General features: G+C 35.2%; 1 protein-coding gene across 5 annotated transcripts in view; it reads left to right on the top strand.

Moving 5' to 3' along the window:
* MTA3 (metastasis associated 1 family member 3) overlaps window positions 1-20785 on the top strand; it is a 166281-nt gene that overhangs the window by 52560 nt on the left and 92936 nt on the right. For all 5 annotated transcript variants that reach the window (XR_009506601.1, XM_059943496.1, XM_059943492.1 and 2 more), the window contains exons 5-6: window positions 9550-9613; window positions 11819-11936. Coding sequence is in view for 4 of the 5 variants with exons in the window: in XM_059943496.1 (XP_059799479.1) it covers window positions 9550-9613; window positions 11819-11936 (182 nt within the window). In the remaining variant the exon portion in view is untranslated. The remainder of the gene's footprint in view (window positions 1-9549; window positions 9614-11818; window positions 11937-20785) is intronic.

Genomic DNA, 20785 nt, shown 5'->3' with positions numbered 1-20785 from the left:
AAGTCTGTTTTTCCCAAATTGATCCAAAGATTCAATGTAATTCCAAAGAAAAGCTTAGCAGAGTTGTGTGTGTATGTGTGTGTGTGTCTGTGTCTGTGTATGTGTATGTGTGTATAAATTGAGAAGCTGAGTCCAAAATCTCTGGGAATCGAAAGGACCAAGAACATTTCAAAACATGTTTCGTGTACTTCTGGATGTCCCCATAGACCCATTCAAGAGGGCCTTTGTGAGATCAAAACTATTCTCATAACAACAGTAAGATGTTATCTGCCTTTTCTCCGTGTTGATTTTGCAAAAGCAAAATCATGTGCAAAAGCAATGGTGGGTAAACTGCTGGCACCAAGTCAGCAGGAATCACGGCAGTGTCACCAAACTCTGCTATAGTCGTCACTGTATTGTATGCATTTGCAATTGAAAAGAAAAGAAAAAAAAGACAAGTTCCACTTAAGAATGTTCTTGGCAAAACAGTACAATTTATTAATTTTAATAAGTCTCAAATGCCTTTTTTTAAAAATTGAGGAAAAATTCACACAACAACATGTTAACCACTGTACAGTATACAGGGTACAATTCAGTGGCATTCAGTATAAAAAATGCAGTATACTGACAACGTTGTGCAACCATCACTTCTCCCTTATTTCAAGAGATTACACATCTTCATTTTCCGATGTATGTAAGTCAAATCATTATGCTGTACCCCTTAAACTTATATGGTGCTGTATGTCAATTATACCTCAATAAAACTGGAAGAAAAAAAAGAGATTACACATCCTTTTAATGTTCCATGTGCTGAAATGGGAAGTATGCATAAATAATTTCTGCTGCATATGAAAGTGTGATGATAATTTTGAGAAAAAAACTCATGGGCTTGTTTGAAATATGAGCTAAACTAGCTACCTTTTTCACGGAACACCATTTTTGCCTGAAATAACCACTGAGAGACGAACTGTGGTTATTGAGACATGAGTATTTGATGGATGTTCTTTGAAAATGAAGTAAACTAGTTACTCATGTGAAAACCTAGTTGTCTATTAAGCCAGACATTGAAGAGATTTGCAAAAATGTAAAATAACGCCACTGTTCTCGTTAATTTTTTGGGGGGAATATAGTAATTATTAATAACAAATATTTGCTAATGTTTATTTTTATTTTAAATTAATTAATTGATGTTAAATTTTTAGTTTTAATTTCTATCATGGTAAATATTGATAGATGTAACCCACAAAGGCAAAAGTTCATTGAGGTTCTCAATAATTTTTAGGAACTTAAAGAGATCTTGAGACCAAAAAGTTTGAGAACCATTGATAAAGTCAGTCTTGAAGAACAAAAATGTTAGAGGTTTATATCATTCGATATTAAGACACTTGTATAGCTACAGTAATTAATGTAGGGTAGTACGGGTAAGTGGATTGTGAAATAAACCAGTGGAACAGAATAGAAAAGCCAGAACAGACCCGCATATATAGTACAACTTGATATTTGATGAAGGTGCCTTTACAGTGTAGTGGAGAAAGGTATATGGTGCCAAATCAGTTGGGTGGCCCTAGGGGAAAATAAATGAAGGCTTCCCTTTGTCTCTCCCTATCTCTCCCCCCCACCCCCACACCCCCGCTATTTTTTTGTTGATGCATTGAGGATTTTGTTTCTCACCGTTTGGATTTTGCTGATTGTATCCCCCTGTGTTCAACCATGTTCCCCTCTCCCTCATATTTCTCGTGAATTGGTAATAGAGGACGTGGTTTCCTTCATTCCTCCTGCCCTGCCTCCTTCTTCTGTGGGGAAGAGTGAAGTACAAGAGACAAAAACTTCTTCATAGGTGGTGGTGTACATTAGGAGGTATATAATCTCTCATTTCTGGATGTTACTGGCATTTATTTGATGCTTATTGCCTGGAGTTCCTTTAATCACAGTTGTTATAGAGTGGTGATAATTCTAATTATACTGTTCTTCTTCATATACTAATTGGAAGGCTTCTGTGTTTTTTGGTTATGACTCTTAATTTTAGTTTTATGTTTTAGTGTATAACAACTTACAGCAGAGGCTATCAACTTTATCAGACTCAACCTCTTTTTTACATATTTTTTAATACTTCCTATGCTATTCTGGAATGAAATTCATAGATAATTTTTACTACACATGTGATACATAGTTTGGCTTGGAATTTAATTTTGGGTTGAAGATGACTAACCCCATTGTCCTCAAACATCTATTGTCATTGAAAGTAGTTTTATATCACATAGATTCTCCATACTCTGCATATTACCTGTTTTTTCCAGCTTTTAAATCTTAGAATTCTCTAATCCATTGTATCCTGAAATTTCAGGGATGCCTCAATGGTGAGGATATTTGGTAGATCATTTTATTCTATTTTATTTATTTCTTTTTAAAGCTTAACGGTTAAAAAAAATATATTTATTCCTCCCTCCCTTCTTTCCTCCCTCCCCCCTTCCCTTCCCCCCTCCCTTCCCAAAGGCTTCTTAGTTGTGGCATGCTTGCAGGATCTAGTTCCCAGACTGGGGATCAAACCGGGGGGCCCCCTGCATTGGGAGCGCAGAGTCTTACCCACTAGACCACCAGGGAAGTCCGTGTTGAGGCCTTTTAAAAATCTTCAGAGAAAACCAATTTTTACAGATTTATGTTTATTGATAAATAAGTAGTAATGCTAAGTTTTAAGTATATAAGTAATAAAATAGAACTCCACTGTGGCTTAGCAGTCTCTCTCCAGTTTGGCTACTAACGTTAAAGAAACTTACCTGGAATCTTTAAAACAAAATTCAAACAAAGGCAGTTTTCTTCCTGTACATTTCATTGTGCCAATATTTTTATTTTAAGATGTAGAGTTTTGCAGTTTTCTTCGTATCTGTAAACAAAATTTAAGTTAGCCAGAAGAGTGCTATTGAGACTATAAGTAGTGCTACTTAAGAGATGAATGTAACGTAAAGATAGTTATTTACTTAGTATGCTTAGACTCTTAGGATTGCTAAGGAGAAGGAGGACTAGAGGAAGAACACAGAAACTGGAGAAAAATCATATCACAATTTAACATTTTAAAGTCTACATGTTTAGCACACTTTTTCTTGAATGTTGTGTTTATACTATATAATCTTTCCTTTGAAATGATCAACCCTATGGGTTGAAGTGTTTTCTTCTCCAACTAAAATCATAATGCAGAAATGCATTGGAGTGTATCACAGGATAGCCTACATATTGTCCCGAGTACTGGTGTTCCACATGGTTGTGGAAAGAAATGCTTGTGAGATTTTCCTAGTAATCAAAACAATTTGTTTGTCATCCTGTCTTGGAGAAGAGGAGCTTCCTAATCCTAGCACCTTCTTTTGAACATTCTATTTTCTCCTAGTTATAAAAGGGAAAAGTGGCACCAAGAGAGGACTTTTTTTCCCCTTGAATTCCTCTTTGATAGTTTCTTTCATGTTTGTTACCAGATCTCCAGGATCATGGGTTAATAATAACTTGTTGCTTTGCTTCTTTCCACATGCCACAAACGGAAGGGGCTTTCCAAAACACTGCTTGTCATGTTTCTTCACAAAATCCATTGAGCTATCACATTAAGCTCAAACTTCTCTTCTTGGCTTTTCATTCTTCTCTCTTACCTACTCACACAGATGTTCCAGTTTCTGTTTTGTTTTGTTTCTTGGAGGCCTCCTTTAACTTCTGTTTGTAAACATCTGTTAAAGTAGTCATCGTATTAACAGCAGAAAATGTATCTTTGAATAGAAATATTTGAAAGTTTCTAGATTTCTTTTTGCCCTTTGTCCTCTTCCTCCTTTTTATAATCTAAAAATTCATAAAATTATATTTTTTTGCTTATATAGGCAGTCCTTAAATACTTATTACTAAGATACAGTTAAGAAAACCATGTTTCATCAGCTCTGTAGTGTTCTCAACCAGGGGCAATTTTGTTTCCCAAGGGACATTTGGCAAAGTCTGGACCGTTTTGTCTGTCACACCTGGGTGTGGGGCTGCTCCTGCCATCCAGTGGCTGTAGGCCAGGGCTGCTGCTAAATGTCCCGTGCACGTAGGACAGCCCCTGCAGCAAAGAACTACCTGGAGCAGAAGGTCAGTAATGCCAAGGTTGAGAAAACTTGATGTCGTGCCACCATAAATAATTATTGCTCCCTTGGTATGTATAATATTCGTGCAAATTTATGCACTTTATCTAATTAGGACCCCCCCTTCACTTCAAATTTAAATTTCAATATTTTTTAAAGTCGTACGTATGTATTGGGTTGGCCAAAAAGTTCGTTCGAGCTTTTGGTAACCTGGCTGGGAAAACCCGAACGAACTTTTTGGCCAACCCAATATATAGCTGTCTGGTAATATCCAAGGCAGTCATGTGCCTGGTTTCCACCTTGCAATCATTTTCAACTTCTCTGACATTGACCTTGGCATTTATACTACTCTGATACTGCTACTGTTCATTTCTAAAAATTTTAGAAATCTCTTCACTTTCTCTTCTCCATTCCCTTTCCTTTGTATTTCCAGTATATCACAATTTTGTTTAACTTAATAATCAGTATTTGTATTTTATGAACGCATAAATATTCCTCACATAGTTCATTGTTGTACAATATTATGTTTTCCTTGGAGTTAATAATTGTTTTGCCTTTTCCTTTTGATTAGTCTTCTAAAATGTAAAAAATTTTAGTCCTTGCTTATCTGAAAATGTTTTTCACACTTGACTCATGATTTGTTTAGGCATATAATTCTGGTTTGGAAATAATTTCCCTCAGAATTTTGAATCTTTTCGTTTGACCTATCTTACATTGCTGCTGTTGAGAAATGTAAGCTTATGAAAGCATTTTGGATCTTTGAACTTCATTAATTTTTTAAAATTTGTTCATTGTATTCAGTGGATTAAATGCTGTATAAAACTGTTTGCTGAATTTCCAATCACAGAACCAGGCATGGTTCTTTACATGAAAAAATGCTCAGAATTCAGTTTGTGGCTAATATAAGACTCATAAGACCAATGACACAAATGCCCCTTTTTTTGTGGGGGGGGGTCTTAAAAAAAAGAAGCATTTTATTTTGGGATACTTTTAGATTTACAAACAAAGCTGCAAAGATGGTACAGAGAGTTCCCGTGTACTCTTCACTCAGTTTCCCCTAATGTTGATGATTTATATAATCATTACATCTTTATCAAAACCAAGAAATTGACATAGATGTATTACTATTGACTAAGCTCCAGACTTTATTCAGATAGTGCCATTCTTTTTCTGATGTCCTTTTTCTGTTTCACGATTTACCCTGACATTTCATTTAGGCATCATGTCTCCATAGTTTCCTCTGGTGTGTATCCCAGTCTTTCCTTGTTTTTCATGACCTTGACAGTTTTGAAGAATAATATATATATATTATATATATTTTTAATAATAACTTTATTGAGATATTGTGATGATTAATTTTATGTGTCAACTTGACTGGGGCTATGTGAGGCCCAGATATCTGGTTAAGCATTCTGAGTGTGTCCGTGAGGGTGTTTCCGGAAGAGATTATTAGAGTCAGTAGACTGAGTAAAGCAGATTGTCTCCCCCCCCCCCCCCAACCCCCGCTTGGGGGAAACCTCTTCTAATCAGTTGAAGATCTGAAAAGAGCAAAAAGGTAGAGGAAGGGAGAATTCTCTCTCTGTGTGACTGACTAAGCTGGGACCTCGGTCTCCTGCCCTCGGACTGGGATTTACAGCATCAGCACTCCTGGTTCTCAGGCCTTTGGACTTGGACCAGAACTACACATTTTGTTTACCCATTCATCAGCTGATGGAAATTTGGGTTGTTTCCACTTCTTGGCTGTTATGAATAATGCTGCTGTGAACATCCGTGCACAGGTTTTTGTGTGGATGTATGTTTTCTTTTCTCATGGTATTACGGTACGCTTAGGAGTGGAATTGCCGGGTCAGAGGGCGACTCTGTTTAACATTTTGAGGAACGGCCAAACTGCTTTCAGAAGTGACTGCACAGTTTTATATCCTCACCAGCAAAGTATTAGGGTTCCAATTTCTCCACATCCACGTCAACACTTCTTATCATCTGTGTTTTTCATTGTAGGCATCCTTGTGGTTTTCTGTGAAGTGTATTTCACTGTGGTTTTGAGTTTGCATTTTCCTAATGGCTGAGAATGTTGAGCATCCTCCCCCCGCCACACTGGCAAATAGTTTGTTTTTGCATATGTTAAAAATTGAAATATAGTTGACTTACAACATTATGTTAGTTGCAGGTGTACTAAATAGTTACTTGACATTTGCATACATTATGAAATGATCACAATAAGTCTAGTAATCATCTGTCCCCATACAAAGTTACAATTAGGTTCATTGCTTGAGGTTCAGGGTAAAACAATTGGGTTACCTATATTCAGAATTTGATAATAGTTCCTTTAGTTTGCCGTTAGCTTAAAATTTATCATGCTTTTTCCTGTGAGCCAAGATTTGTTCAGCATAAAGGAAGCCAACACTTTAAATCTCTTTTTAAACTACTTTTATCAACAACTCTTGGCGTGGTGGTACATGTGTTAATTACATATTCACATTTACTTCATAAAATAATTCTGACTCAACCTCTTACTTTGTTAGCTGTTAATATATGTACATGAAAATTTGTGTCACATTTTCATTTTTAATGGGGGAAAAGGTACAATATACTACATTAAAGAAAAATTGAGAACTAAAATTACCTATTATCCTTTCCTCTTTGCATAAAATCTACATTTCCAAAAATAATTTATATTTTAGATTGATTGGGATATCTATCCTATTGGTTTTGTAATCATGTTGTGCCTCTAAAACAGTATAATCAATGTTTCCTTATCTCCTGATATAAATATGAAAATAATGGTTTAGTGATTAAATTCTTTCGTCATTTCAGACAGTATGGAGGCAACTTTATGCTATATTCTTTTTATGAATTTTCAGTGTCTGTTATCCTATAAAATTCAAGTGGTATCTATTAGAATAACATTTACAGCATCTGCTCCTCTCCATTTAAAAAAAAAACCTGACTTTAGAGAACTTAAAAAATATATTTTTTCTAGGTGATTAAGTATTAAATGTTAGAAATACTGCTTTGTCAGCAGTTATTGAGGCAAGAGAAGTAAATGAAACTATTTTTGGAAATCCCGTTTGTTGCTTAAACACTCTTGGATGTGTGAGCATGTATTCACAGGTCATAAGAGGTTCTTCTATGGCAGCTGTAGATGCGGTAACAGCAACAGAGCAATTTCCCTGCTCGTAACTCTGTCCTTTGTAAGAGCTTGTCAGGTAATTGTTGACTTTATGTGTTATATGCATTGAAGTAATAATGTTAATTTTTCTGCTTCAGTAATATGCATGAATAAAATATATTAGAGAAGCAGAAAACCTTTATAGATCCTGGTAATCAAATTAGAGATTTCACAGGATAATATGGAATACCACATGCTCACAGAGAAATCTTTAATTTTTTTTAAATAAATAAATAAATTTATTTATTTATTTTTGGCTGCATTGGGTCTTCTTTGCTGCAAGCGGGCTTTCTCTAGTTGTGGTGAGCAGGGGCTACTCTTCGTTGTGGTGCACGATCTTCTCATTGTGGTGGCTTCTCTTGTTGCGGAGCACGGGCTCTAGGCGTGCAGGCTCAGTAGTTGTGGCGCATGGGCTTAGCTGCTCTGCAGCATGTGGGATCTTCCGGGACCAGGGCTCCAACCCATGTCCCCTGCACTGGCAGGTGGATTCTTAACCACAGCGCCACCAGGGAAGTCCCTGAGAGAAATCTTTTGAAGTGATAACAACCTAAGATGATTAACAGAGAAAGATGTTTTGATGAGAGGAAATCGTTTTTTAGATTTAAGGAGTATACAGTTGCAAAACGTTTAGTAAACTATAATTTTTTACTTATGTGTTAATATTTTACTTTTACAAAAGTTTTGCTTTTGGTAATTTTTTCCTTTGAATTGTATTTCACTCTGATAATCCAACAACAAGCTTCCTATTTAATGTATATTTGATGCATTTGTTTTTACATGTTATTTCATGGGGAGCAAGTAGTGACTTCTGTTTAGATAATCAAATGACATTATGACATTTAAAAAATATTTTGTGAGCCCTGACCGATATCTGTAACTTGAATAGTCTATCAAAATTCTGTCAAATTTGTAGCTACACTGAAGTTTTCAAGCTGGGAGGATAATTTTAAAAGTGGTAATAAGTACAACTACCTGAATAACCTTGAGTTTTCTCAGGTCTAGATAAGCCTTTTTTACCTCTATCTATCTATCTATCTATCTGTCTATCTATCTATCTATCTATTTATTTATTTATTTATCTTTATTGGAGTATACTTGCTTTACAATGGTGTGTTGCTTTCTGCTTTATAACAAAGTGAATCAGTTATACATATACATATGTCCCCATATCTCTTGCCTCTTGCATCTCCCTCTCTCCACCCTCCCTATCCCATCCCTCTAGGTGGTCACAAAGCACCAAGCTGATCTCCCTGTGCTATGCGGTAGCTTCCCACTAGCTATCTATTTTACATTTGGTAGTGTATATATGTCCATGCCACTCTCTCACTTTGTCCCAGCTTACCCTTCCCCCTCCCCGTGTCCTCAGGTTCATTCTCTACGTCTGCGTCTTTATACCTGTCCTGCCCCTAGGTTCTTCAGAACCTTTTCTTTTTTTTAGATTTCATATATATGTGTTAGCATACAGTATTTGTTTTTCTCTTTCTGACTTACTTCACTCTGTATGACAGTCTCTAGGTCCATCCACCTCACTATAAATAACTCAATTTCGTTTGTTTTTATGGCTGAGTAATATTCCATTGTATATATGTGCCACATCTTTATCCACTCATCTGTCGATGGACACCTAGGTTGCTTCCATGTCCTGTAAGCCTTTTTTAAAATAGACATTTCTTTTCCAAGCACACACCCAGCTATGGTCAAAGGTAAATACCATGAGACTTCAAGGTCCATGAATCTTATTTGCCCCTTGCTCTATAGGAGTTTCTTGTATTTAAATTTTAACTAGACTTTAGAGCAGTTTCAATAAAGGTAAGTTAGTTAATCCTGATGCGAATGTGTATTATTTTAGGTTCTCATATGCAGTGGCTACTTTAAAAATTTGAAGGTTATTTCAGGCACTGGTTTGTATGGTGATGTCTTTGAAAATCCCTTGTATAAAATTACCTCATATTAACTCTTTACAGATTCAGAAACTAGCTCTTAGTCTGAAGATTGCATTGTACTCTTCTTTTTTTTCTTGAAAAATTAGGAAATACCTATAAAGTGTTTTATGTTACAAGGATTTACTGCCTAACACTGTTCCTTTCCCAGATTAGCCTCTCAATAAATGTCTACAAACACAGCCTTATTTTTTAGGTTACACAAAACCAAGATGGTAGAGAGTCCAAGTATATACATACATAGATTTTCCTAAAAGCCATCTAGTTTCTCAATACCACCTTTACATTTTGAATATTCCTAACTTTGTATATATCATCACTGTGAGGGTGAGGTGGCCTTTATTTATTCACTTTTCTCCTCTTTCAACAGGGGGAAATGCAGTGTTGCCCTTCTGAATGAGACAGAGTCTGTATTGTCATATCTTGATAAAGAGGTAATTCACAATTATACTTGTTTTTGTTTTTCCCTCTATTTCATACGAAGCCCATACTTCTGTATTATTTCTTCTTCTAACAAATTATTGCACAATGATAGCAGTATTATGGTAAAAGTATAATGACTGGACTGCATTCAGGTAATTTTATTTTTCTGGTTAACTGAGATAAAAGTTGGCAAAAACTCCCGTGTCTGTCTGTCTCTTTTGCTTGGTAATGAAAAGCTTGTAAAGTATAGCACATGATTTAGTTGGTAGTGGAAGAACTATTTTTGGCTTTATGAAATAAATGACTTCAGTATACTTGGTCCTCCTCCCTTTTTTTTCTTTTTAAATAAATAGCTTTTCTTTTAGACTGTTTGCAGATGAGATTTTACCATTGGTGGTCTGCTTTCTTTCCTTGAATCCTAATAAACTTTGTCAACTAAAAATATATTTTTCTGTAAACTTCAAAAAACATCTTAAACATTTTTAACAAGTTGAATTAGAGCAAGCACTTCATTGAAGGGAGGAAATTCTTATAAGCAAGACTATTCCACATTTTGCAGTTTTATGTGACTTTTATCATTTGTGTTGTGGGGAAAATATTTTACTATTGATAATGTTTCAGTATTTAACCTTTATAATTTCGTAGTGTTTGTTTTCCCAAAATCTTTATTACACATAGGTTTTTTTTTTTTACAGAATTAAAGGGACATATTTTCTTTTTAAAAAATATTTTACTATGCTCAAAATTGTTGTTCCCTTATCTCAAATGAAGTAAACATTGCCGAAAAAGATTGATACAAACATGTAGAACTACTATGTATTAGAAGCCTAATAAAGAAAACTAAAATGAAAATAAGTATTCGAGGCAGAAAAAAGGGGTTAATAGACTCATGGAATTTGGAAAAGAAGGGTAGGGTTTGTCATCAGTCTGTCTAACAGAATGATGGATAATATGGGTAATGATGGTGCTCAGAAATTAGCTTTTGCTCACGGAAGCAGAAATAAAAAGAGGACATATTCAATATGTTTTAGTGTATTTTATTGTATTTGGCTGTTAAGAGAGTGGTTTGTTTTGTTTTGTTTTGTTTTATTTTTGGCTGTGCTGCGTGGCTTCTGGAATCTTCTTTCCCTGACCAGGGATTGAACCCAGGCCACTGCAGTGAAAGCACTGCGTCCTAACACTGGACTGCCAGGAAATTCCCTGAAATTTTTTTTAAAGGTGATATTTATGCCTTCTAATTTATTAGCAATTTGTGTATGCTAAGGACTGTAGTAGATGAAAATTTGCAAAGGTCTTTAGGATTTTTTTTCCTATCCACTTGCTTTTTAACCACTTAAGTCCTTTATCAATCTGCTGTTCTTAGGGATAGGCCCTTTCAGGATATAATACAGAGAATCCTGCAGTAGGTCACCCTCAGAACCATGGTGGGAAGCAGGGACAAGACTTTGCTGGTTCAGATGATCTCCAGTGGTTATGCAGAATTCAGCTAAGGATTTGTGGCTATAGGTCATTTTATCCATTAGGTCCAGTAACTAGGGTGTTTTGCTCTTTAAGGGTCCATGGAAAGTTAGGTGGGTATGCCAGTGGTGGTAGCATGTATAGTTATGTTTATATGCCTACCTATAGGTACATATGAGTGTTTCAGAATTTAAAGGAGAACTGCAGAATTATAATTAATAGATATTTACTTGAATGTATACAGTGTGACATATTAGTAAACGGCATATAAACTAAGTTCTTCTATAGTTTATTTAATGTGAGATGTGTGTGCATTTTAATATTTTTGATAAATGTGGGCTGGACACTAAGGAAGAGTGCCAGGTATCTATGAAGGCATCCTTACTGTTTGGTGGGGGCTTTACAGCTTTAAATGATTACTTGATTTCAGGGGTCTTCCTTTGACTTCTGCTTAACTTTGCTAGCTTTTAGTTTTAGAGCAGTTAATGGTTTTCTGTTAGACTAAAACAAATAATAATAACACTTTATTATCCACTTTTATTGTAAGCTATTTGTTTTGGTTTCATTTAATTTTATACTGTTTACCTGATGATAGTAACATCATGCTCTTCTTAAAGATATATGAATTTATTCACCAAAATGAAATTTTATACTCTGGAGTTTTATGGTTTCATTATTGTGACTTTGGATTTATTGCTTTATAAAAAGTAGAAGGAATTATGTTTACCTAGGTATTTTCTGTCATTTTTTTTTTCCAGGATACTTTTTTCTACTCATTGGTCTATGATCCTTCAGTGAAGACATTGTTAGCTGACAAAGGTGAAATCAGAGTGGGACCTAGATATCAAGCAGACATTCCAGAAATGCTCTTAGAAGGTATGTTTTCCTTTGGGTTGCAAATCCTATGAAAACAAATGTACCTTGAAACTCAAATATTTTCCTCATATGGAAGAAACAACTTTCAGGCTAAAGTTTAAATGTAACGGGCTCTTCCAACTTTAGAAATACAACAAACAGCAATGAAAAATAATTTAATCGATCAGTTATTCATTTTTTATTTCACACTTTCATGAGTTTTCTGCCTGTGTTTCTCTTTTAAATACAACTTTAAGAATGTTAGTGTTGTTGAACTTGTGCTTCAATGTGACACGCTCATGCCTTGAGATCCTGAGTGCCTTCATGTCATCTATCTATGGTAGCCTTGGAATCTAGTGAACATTTACATTTTGGTGGGGATTTTGACTGATCTGCGTAGTTTCTATACCAGAGAGATTCAGAACTTTGCATTTTAAAAACAGGTCTTCCTAGCAAGACTTTTCTTTCTTCTGTTATAATTATATACTTAAAACCTTTATTTTCTGATGTCAAAAGTAAAACATTCTTACCGTTAAAAAATGAAACACAAAGAAACGTGTAATACAGAAAATGAACACCAGCCCCTTTCCTTCTTTCCAAACCCATATTTAATTACTAATATTGTTCAGGGTATTTCTTTTTTGGTACAGGCTCTGGCTCGTAATCCATTCTGGAGTGGTCTTTGTGGGATGGCAACTTGCACGTTGCTCTGCAGTTGCTTCTTTCAGTTAATAGTGTTTGTATCTTTAGCATCTTTCCTGATGAGTAGAGTGGCTTTATTCTTTTCAGTGACTGTAGAGTTCTTAAGTCTGCATGGATGTGCCACAATTTATTTCCTTTACCAGTACCCTATTGACAGACATTTAGGTGTTTACATTTTTTGATATTACAAATGATGCTTCCAGAAAAGCTTTACATATACTTATGCTGTGTAAATGTTTTTCAAGCATAGCTCCCTGGAAGATATTGAAAATGCTTCTTTGCCCTTCAAAAATGCTGTTAATTTTCATATGAGTGAACCAGATGCTTCCACCAATAGATTATTAAAGAACCCCCCCTTGCCCATTTTGTGATATTATTGTCTTGGCTTTTCATTTTTTTTGGTGTTGCTGTTTGTTTTTTTTTTTTTCTTTAATTTTTAAAAGTTACTTATGCTTTCCGTTACTGCTCTTCTGTAAATTTCTTGTGTATTTTCTATTTGGTTATTTATATGTATTGGCAAGAGTATTTTGCATATTAAAGGTAAACAAATATAAAAGTATCTGCCCTTTGCCTATGAGTGTTGCACATAGTGCCTCCTCACTTAAAAAATGTTAATGATTTTAAATTTGTTTTATTTATTTTTGTTATACAGAAATTGAGAATTTTTGTCATACAGAAGTTTAGAATTTATCCCTTAAGGTTTATATAATTTGCATTCTTTACCTTGCCTTACCTATAGGAAATATATGCAGAAAAGTTAAATCAACTCAGGATAGAGTTGTGTTGTCATTGTCAGTGGTGGGTAGGTGGGGTGGCTGTGAATAATAACAGGTTGTAGATTTCTGCATTTTCATGAATTCAGTACCAGGAAAGGTCAGTCAGTAATGACTAAGCTTTGAGAACAGAATGCCATGTCTGCACTCATCTGTGTTTAGAAGTTTTTATTGAAGAAATTGTAAGTAGTGACTCAGTTTATTATAGGCTGAGAGATTGCATTTATTAGCATTCTGTTCTGTACAAACCATCTTTTCTTCCAGAAATAATTTTGGATGTTTTATAGTCCTTAATGTTTGATCTTAGACTTTCATCACTACATGTAAGTGTTCACTAAATATTTATTGTTTTATTTTTAAAAACACTTGATTTTTAAGTTTTACCAATAGTGCTGCATTGAGTATCCTTTATATAATGCATAATTTTGTACTCTGGATATAACTGGAAAATATGTTCCCAGAAATGAAATTGCTAAGTCATAAGGCATGTGTTTCTGAAATTTTATACAAAATGGTAATTGTCTTCCAAGTAATTATTTACAGGTGGTTTTTTTCCTTGTTTTAATTAAGGTATAATTTATATGTAGTACATTTCACCCTCTTTTGTGACAGTTCTTTGAGTTTTGGGCAAATGTATACACTCTTAGTGAGATAGTTCAGCAAGTCCATCTATGCACAGGCCAAAAGCCAGGAGTTACCCTGGTGCTCATGTGTGCTTGTCGCCTGGCCCAAGTTCTACATCCCCTAAGCAGCCCTTTGTTACTCCTCCCTGAACTTTGATCTCTCCGCTTGTCAAACTCTGCAGACTGTGTCGTTCATGTAATCTTGTGTGCTATTTTTATTATTTGACTTTTAAAATTTTGGACTGCCTGAGCTGTTGATTGTGTGGTCCTCTCTCTCTTTTTCATAAAAAAAAAATTTATATATATATATATATTTTATTGAAGTATAGTTGATTTACAGTGTTGTATTTTTTAATTTTTTTGATTTTTAAATTTATATATATATTTTATTGAAGTATTTTAATTTGTTTTTTAATTTTAATTTATTTTTTTTTATTTTGGGTGCGCTGTGGCTCGCACGATCTCAGTTCCCTGACCAGGGATTGAACCTGGGCCATGGCAGTGAAAGGTCCAAATCCTAACCACTAGACCACCGGGAACTCCCTAATTTTTTTTTTATGTTTGGTTCTTTCTTGAGCACTGAAATAAGCCTAGGTGTATAGAAAGCCTAGAAAATTTTGTGTATTGCTCATGTAAAGATAAATGCTGAACCAAGTAATAAAGTTGGGATATTTCAAGTAACAGTGGGCATAAAAATCAGATCATGGAATCTCATGAGTTCCCACTTCTCTGCAAAACTTTTACGTATGATATTGCCCCTGAAAAGCATAACCAGCATAAAGCTGGTTAGAGTTAGTAATTTGGAAAGCATATCTACCTAGCTTAGAATTTAAAAAATTATTTTAGGAAATGAAATCATATATAAAATGCAATAATTTATTCTACAGTACTTCTCAATAAGGATTTGAATTCTTGAGGGTAAGAACCTTGCAGTTCTTCTTCCAGGTAAAAGGAAAGATTCTTAACAGCTTGTGGCATTTGGGAAGTTATACCAGTTATCTGACAAAGGCATTCTTTGTATTTAGAAAATGTGACTAAATATTCATTAATATAATAGATCTTATAATTCATTAACAAGTATTAATTGCCTTTAACATTGCGTTTCTCTTAGTAGTCTTCCGGGTGGGTGGTTTACAGACTTTATTTAGGCAATAGAACCCTTTCTTATTACGCAGTATGACCTTAAATAAGGAAGTCAGGTTGTTGTGGGTGAAGTGGAAGAGAAGGCCCCGTTGAGTCTCTTGAGGTACCTTACTGAACCTTAGGATTCAGAGGATCAGCTTGAAGGCCACTGTGCCAATTAGAATCCTATCTCTTCGTTGCACAGTCAGAACCCCCAGTCCTTGCAGTTAGCGCTTATGATGAAGTCCCTTTGTAACATAGTATATGAAGGGGCTCCACTGTTTTCCCTTTGCCTTTTCCCATTTTTTAAATCTTAAAATTTATTTTATTGCAAACAGTATGAATTGTGGTAGAAAATGTAATTATATTGGAAACAAAAAGTAGTAGTCCCTCAGATCATCCCTTCTAACCCACTATTAACCACTGTTATTAATTTAACATGTTCTCCCAGACTGCTTGTTATATAAATATGTATAGAGATCCATGAAATTATGTTCTGTAGTATTCCATCGTGTGATAGATCCAAGTTTATTTTATCTATTTCTTATGTGTTTAATGGTCGGGCAAGTTTTTCCTCAGTTCTTTAAAATTTCTTGGTTGTGGCGGGGTTCTCATGTCGATGAGATTTTTTTTTCTTACTGTCAAAGTTTATCATCAATTTGTCAATTTCTTCCTTTCCAGATTTCATTAGGATTCTGATTGAAATTGTATTAATATTAAGATTACTTTGGGAGGTGACTGATTATTTTATAATATTGGGTCTGCTTCTGAGGTTTCTGTTCTATTCCCCTGGTCTGTTTGTCTGTTCATACTCTAGTAACCCATGTTTTAATTATAGAGGCTTTGTAGTATGTGTTAATATCTGGTGAGGGTAGTTCCCCTCTTATTTTTCCAAGCTTGACTAACACCAGAAAAAAAAAAAATCTTCCTTCCTGTTTTTATTGGGGTTGCAGTTAATTTTTAAGTTAATTTAGACAGACATTTTGATGATTTTTAAAAAATTATGTCTTTATATTTATTTATTTATTTAAATTTTTATTTATTTATTTATGGCTGCATTGGGTCTTCGTTGCTGCATGCGGGCTTTCTCTAGTTGTGACGAGCAGGGACTACTCTTTGTTGTGGTGCGTGGGCTTCTCATTGTGGTGGCTTCTCTTGTTGCAGAGCACAGGCTCTAGGTGTGCAGGCTTCAGTAGTTGCAGCACGTGGGCTCAGTAGTTGTGGCACACGGGCTCTATAACGCAGGCTCAGTAGTTGTGCTACATGGGCTTAGTTGCTCCGCGGCATATGGGATCCTCCCAGGATCGTACCCATGTCCCCTGCACTGGCCGGCGGATTCTTAACCACTGCACCACCAGGGAAGTCCCAAGTTTATAACTTGTTAGCTTTATTTATACGTGTTCATCTTTAACAATGAAAAACATTGTATTTTTCAACATAAATGAAAGTCACTTTGGGCTTTTATTTCAACTTAAAGCATTTAGCATATCCAAAATGTTTTTTTCACTTGTAATCAGGAAACCAACTAGATGTAAGATTTAAAGAACCCCCTTCTTCTAATTAGTGTATTTTCTGGGAAGAAGGAGTAGGGTGGCAGATAGATACTCCAGCAGTTAAACCACACTTGAAAAACACAGACACTGCCATCATAGAAACTTTCATACACAGCCAGTGCCTGTTTGCAGGGAAATTAAATCGTAGAAAACATCATGTTCAAGAACAGATATTTAGGACTTGATGCAGTCTGTGCTTACTAACCCTTTTGATACTCTTGAGTGGGTACGTTTAGACCAGTACCCACTCCAATTTGCATTGGCATGGGATGTAGAACTTGAATTAATATCCTGAGTAGGTGGAAGCATCAGCTCCATGCCAGAATATATTACAGGCTTGCTTTCTTTGTGAATGTGTCCTGATGAATTTAAGACATTGTTGTGGCATTTGTCTTGCTGGTGAATATTTCTTTTTTGTGGCTTTAGAATTTTAAAATTCAGTTATGGCTACCCACCATCTAGCAAACTCTTGAGATCTGGAAAGATCAGTATGTAGCTTGCAAGCAAAGGTGAAGGTTTGTTTTTTAGATTTTAAATCTTTATTGAGTTTGAATAACTACCTAGAGAATTTTCCGTAGAAAAAAGGTGTCATATGTAGTAAGTTTTGAATTATTATTTAGCTGTATTGTAACATTGGAATTTGAAGAAACAAATTATTTACATATTAAACTTTGTAACTGTTAAAAGTATTATAACATTAAATTATTAAACAAAAATGACTTTGGATTCACAGTTTTGGGTAAAATCTGGCTGTACTATGTTTTAGCTGAGTTACCTTGGAAAAATTATTTAACCTCTCCAAGTTCCCATTTCTTCCTCTTTAAAAAGTGAGTAATAGTGTATGTGCATACATCATAGTGTTGTGATGATCAAATGAAGTAATTCTTGTAAAGCATTTATTTTTTATTTTTTAAAATTTATTTTATTTTTATTTATTTATTTTTGGCTGCGTTGGGTCTTCGTTGCTACACGTGGGCTTTCTCTAGTTGTGGCGAGCGGGGACTACTCTTCGTTGCAGTGCACGTGCTTCTCATTGAGGTGGCTTCTCTTGTTGTGGAGCACAGGCTCTAGGCGTGCGGCAGGCTTCAGTAGTTTTGGCACGCAGGCTCAGTAGTTGTGGCTCACGGGCTGTAGAGTGCAGGCTCAGTAGTTGTGGCGCACGGGCTTAGTTGCTCCGTGGCATGTGGGATCTTCCCAGACCAGGGATCGAACCTGTGTCCCCTGCATTGGTAGGCGGATTCTTAACCACTGCGCCACCAGGGAAGTCCTTGTAAAGCATTTAGCACAGCACCTGCTGCTCAGTGTTCTCTATTACAGTTGCTTCTCCCAGGCCACCAACTGTCTACTGCTACTAATTAAGTAACTCTTGTCTGTATTTGGGTATTTAGGGTGTGTCTCTCTTTGAAAGTTAAAGAATTAAATTAGAATAGTCTCTTATGCTAAAATACATGCCTTTTAAACTTGAATTAGCTCATATACAGTCAATAGAAATATGTCAGTATAGTGTGGAAATTGTCAGTTCATCTGAGGCTTTTCTAAGCAGTTATTCTCACAGATGAAGAGCGTTTAATAAAAAAAAAAAGCCAGTATATGGCGCATCTTAGAGTTACAGATGAAGGAATGAAAAATATCTTCCCCAGTGTTTATAAAAACCTATACCCTAGATTTTATTTTTAATTTTGTTGAAACTGTACACAGTGACCTACATCTCGGTGGAGGAAGCATAAGTCCAGGGTTTAGGAAGATAAAGGATTGACTGACCTTTGTGCTTGGTGCAAATGTCAGTGGAGATTTAACTGTGTTGGTATTTTTGTTATGATTGTTTTTGTTTTTTTTTTTAAAGTGCTCTGGTTCTTAGGTTTTAAAATTTTTGTCCTATTTTTCCGTAGACACTATTATTTTCAAGTGTGTAATTTTGCAGAATGTGTTTTCTGCAATGTGGTGGATGTTAATCAACTTAAAAACACCAGACCGTAACAAGTAAGTGTAAGCAGATATCGGTCGCAACCATGTGAGCGCAGTAGTTCGTAACCCAGGGCAGTTTTGTCTTCCATGGGACGTTAGACAATGTCTATAGACATTTTTGGTAGTCACACCTGGGGGGAGGGGGCGATGCTACTGGCGTCTAGTGGGTAGAGATCAGGGCTGCTGCTGAGCATAGTACAATGCACGGGACAGCCCCCATGGCAAGGAGTTGTCGGCCCAAAGTGTCAACAGTGCACACTGTGTACAGAGGAACCCTACTGTAAAGGGTTTTGGGGACATAGTAAGCACTAAATAAATGTTATTTAATATTTACATAGTTATAGTAATATTTAAATTTTCAAATATGAATTATATTACCTGGTCTATTTCTGTGGTTTTGATTCTGTTTATTTTTGTGCCAGTACCACATTGTTTGATTACTGTTGCTATATATTATAATCCCACCCAGTTTAGAGGATCCTCTTATATTATTCTTTTAATAATGATAATATTCTTTGATTTGTAGAGATTAATATTTGAATTATTTTGTGGGCTTTCAGAACTAAATTTTGTTAAATTTAACTTGAAGTACTTGTACAAAAATGACAGCCTTAAGATTTAAAAATCTTCTTTATTCAAGTCATCTTATGTTCTCTGAAAGTTTTGTAATTTCTTTATATAAACATACTTCCAATTTTGTTTCTTAGTATTTTATATTTCTGTTGCCATAATATCTGATTTTTTTTTTTTAACATTTTTGTTTTCATTCTCTTTGGAATGCCATTGGGTTTTATATATTCATTTTTTATTGTGCCTTTCTTGTAATTTATTTTTAAAATCTATTTTTATTGAGATATAATTGCCATATAACACTGTGTATGTTTAATTTGTTGGTTTGATTACATTCAGGTATTGCAGGTTGGTTACCACCATAGCATTAGCTATCTATCGTGTCATAATTATCACTTCTTTTTTGTGGTGGGAACAAAGATCCTAGTCTCTTACCAACTTTGAAGTTTATAATAACAGTATTGTCTGTAATCACTGTGCTGTGCATTAGATCTCCAGAACTTACTTACCTAGCGGTTGGAAGTATGTACCCTTAAACAACCTCTCCCCATCCCCCTCCACCCACCCCCTTTCCAGCCTCTGGCAACCACCATTCTACTCTGTTTTAATGAGTTTGGCTTTTTAAGATTCCACATAAAATGATATCATACAGTATTTGTTTCTAGTAACGTATTATTCCTTTGATGCATCACTTAAAACATTGCCCAGAACTTTCAGAACATTAATAAAAATGGTGATAAATGACAGCCTTCTGTGTTTCTGAATTAAATATAATATACTCTGATGGTTGTTGCAGAGAAAATGAATTATATTTAGAACAAAGAATATTTCTAGTTGTCCAACAAAGGGTCTATAGGATGACAGCTCCATCCAGCCTTAGTTCTTCAGTCTTTGAACAATGGTCTGTGCTCTTTGGGGGTATACTGAAGAAGTACTTTGCCATTATTTTCTAGAAATCTTAAAATATAGCTGAAGGGTTAGGGCTAACACATATAAAATCATTGTTGAATCTACATTTCTTCAAAATTATGAAGAGGAACGTATGAAGCAAAAAATTGGATGCCATATATAATCGTGTAGGTAGTTGGTAAATATATTTGGTAGGAATTCACAGAGAGAGAGAGCTTCATGGGCTGGTGTGGGACTAGAGCAGATTGTAATTGCCCAGATTATCATAAATGGAGGAGGAAAGTGAGATTATTGCAATGACTGGAATGAACATGACCAGAGCATAGAATTCTTCTTGGTTCAGTCTCTGGCTCATACCACATTTCCCAAGACCATTCTACAGATTGCTGATAGCTTAGTTGAGGATTTCATTATACAGATTCTAGAGCTTCTTAAAAGTTTTTCCCTTGTGAAAAAGTGATTAAACTGATATAAATGTAATTATATGATGAATCCAAAATGGGGAATTCCCTAGAGTGACTGTTTGAATAGAACATTCTATATTCTTTTTATGTTCTTGTTATTTTTGTTCTCATCCCATGGTATTGTATGTTTTAGTTGTTAGTAGAAATGCATTCAGGAGTGTTTTATTATTGTTTATAGCAAATTTATTT

This window comes from Balaenoptera ricei, chromosome 13, assembly GCF_028023285.1.
Source record: "Balaenoptera ricei isolate mBalRic1 chromosome 13, mBalRic1.hap2, whole genome shotgun sequence".
NCBI lineage: Eukaryota > Metazoa > Chordata > Mammalia > Artiodactyla > Balaenopteridae > Balaenoptera > Balaenoptera ricei.
This window is presented reverse-complemented; position numbering and strand designations above follow the sequence as displayed.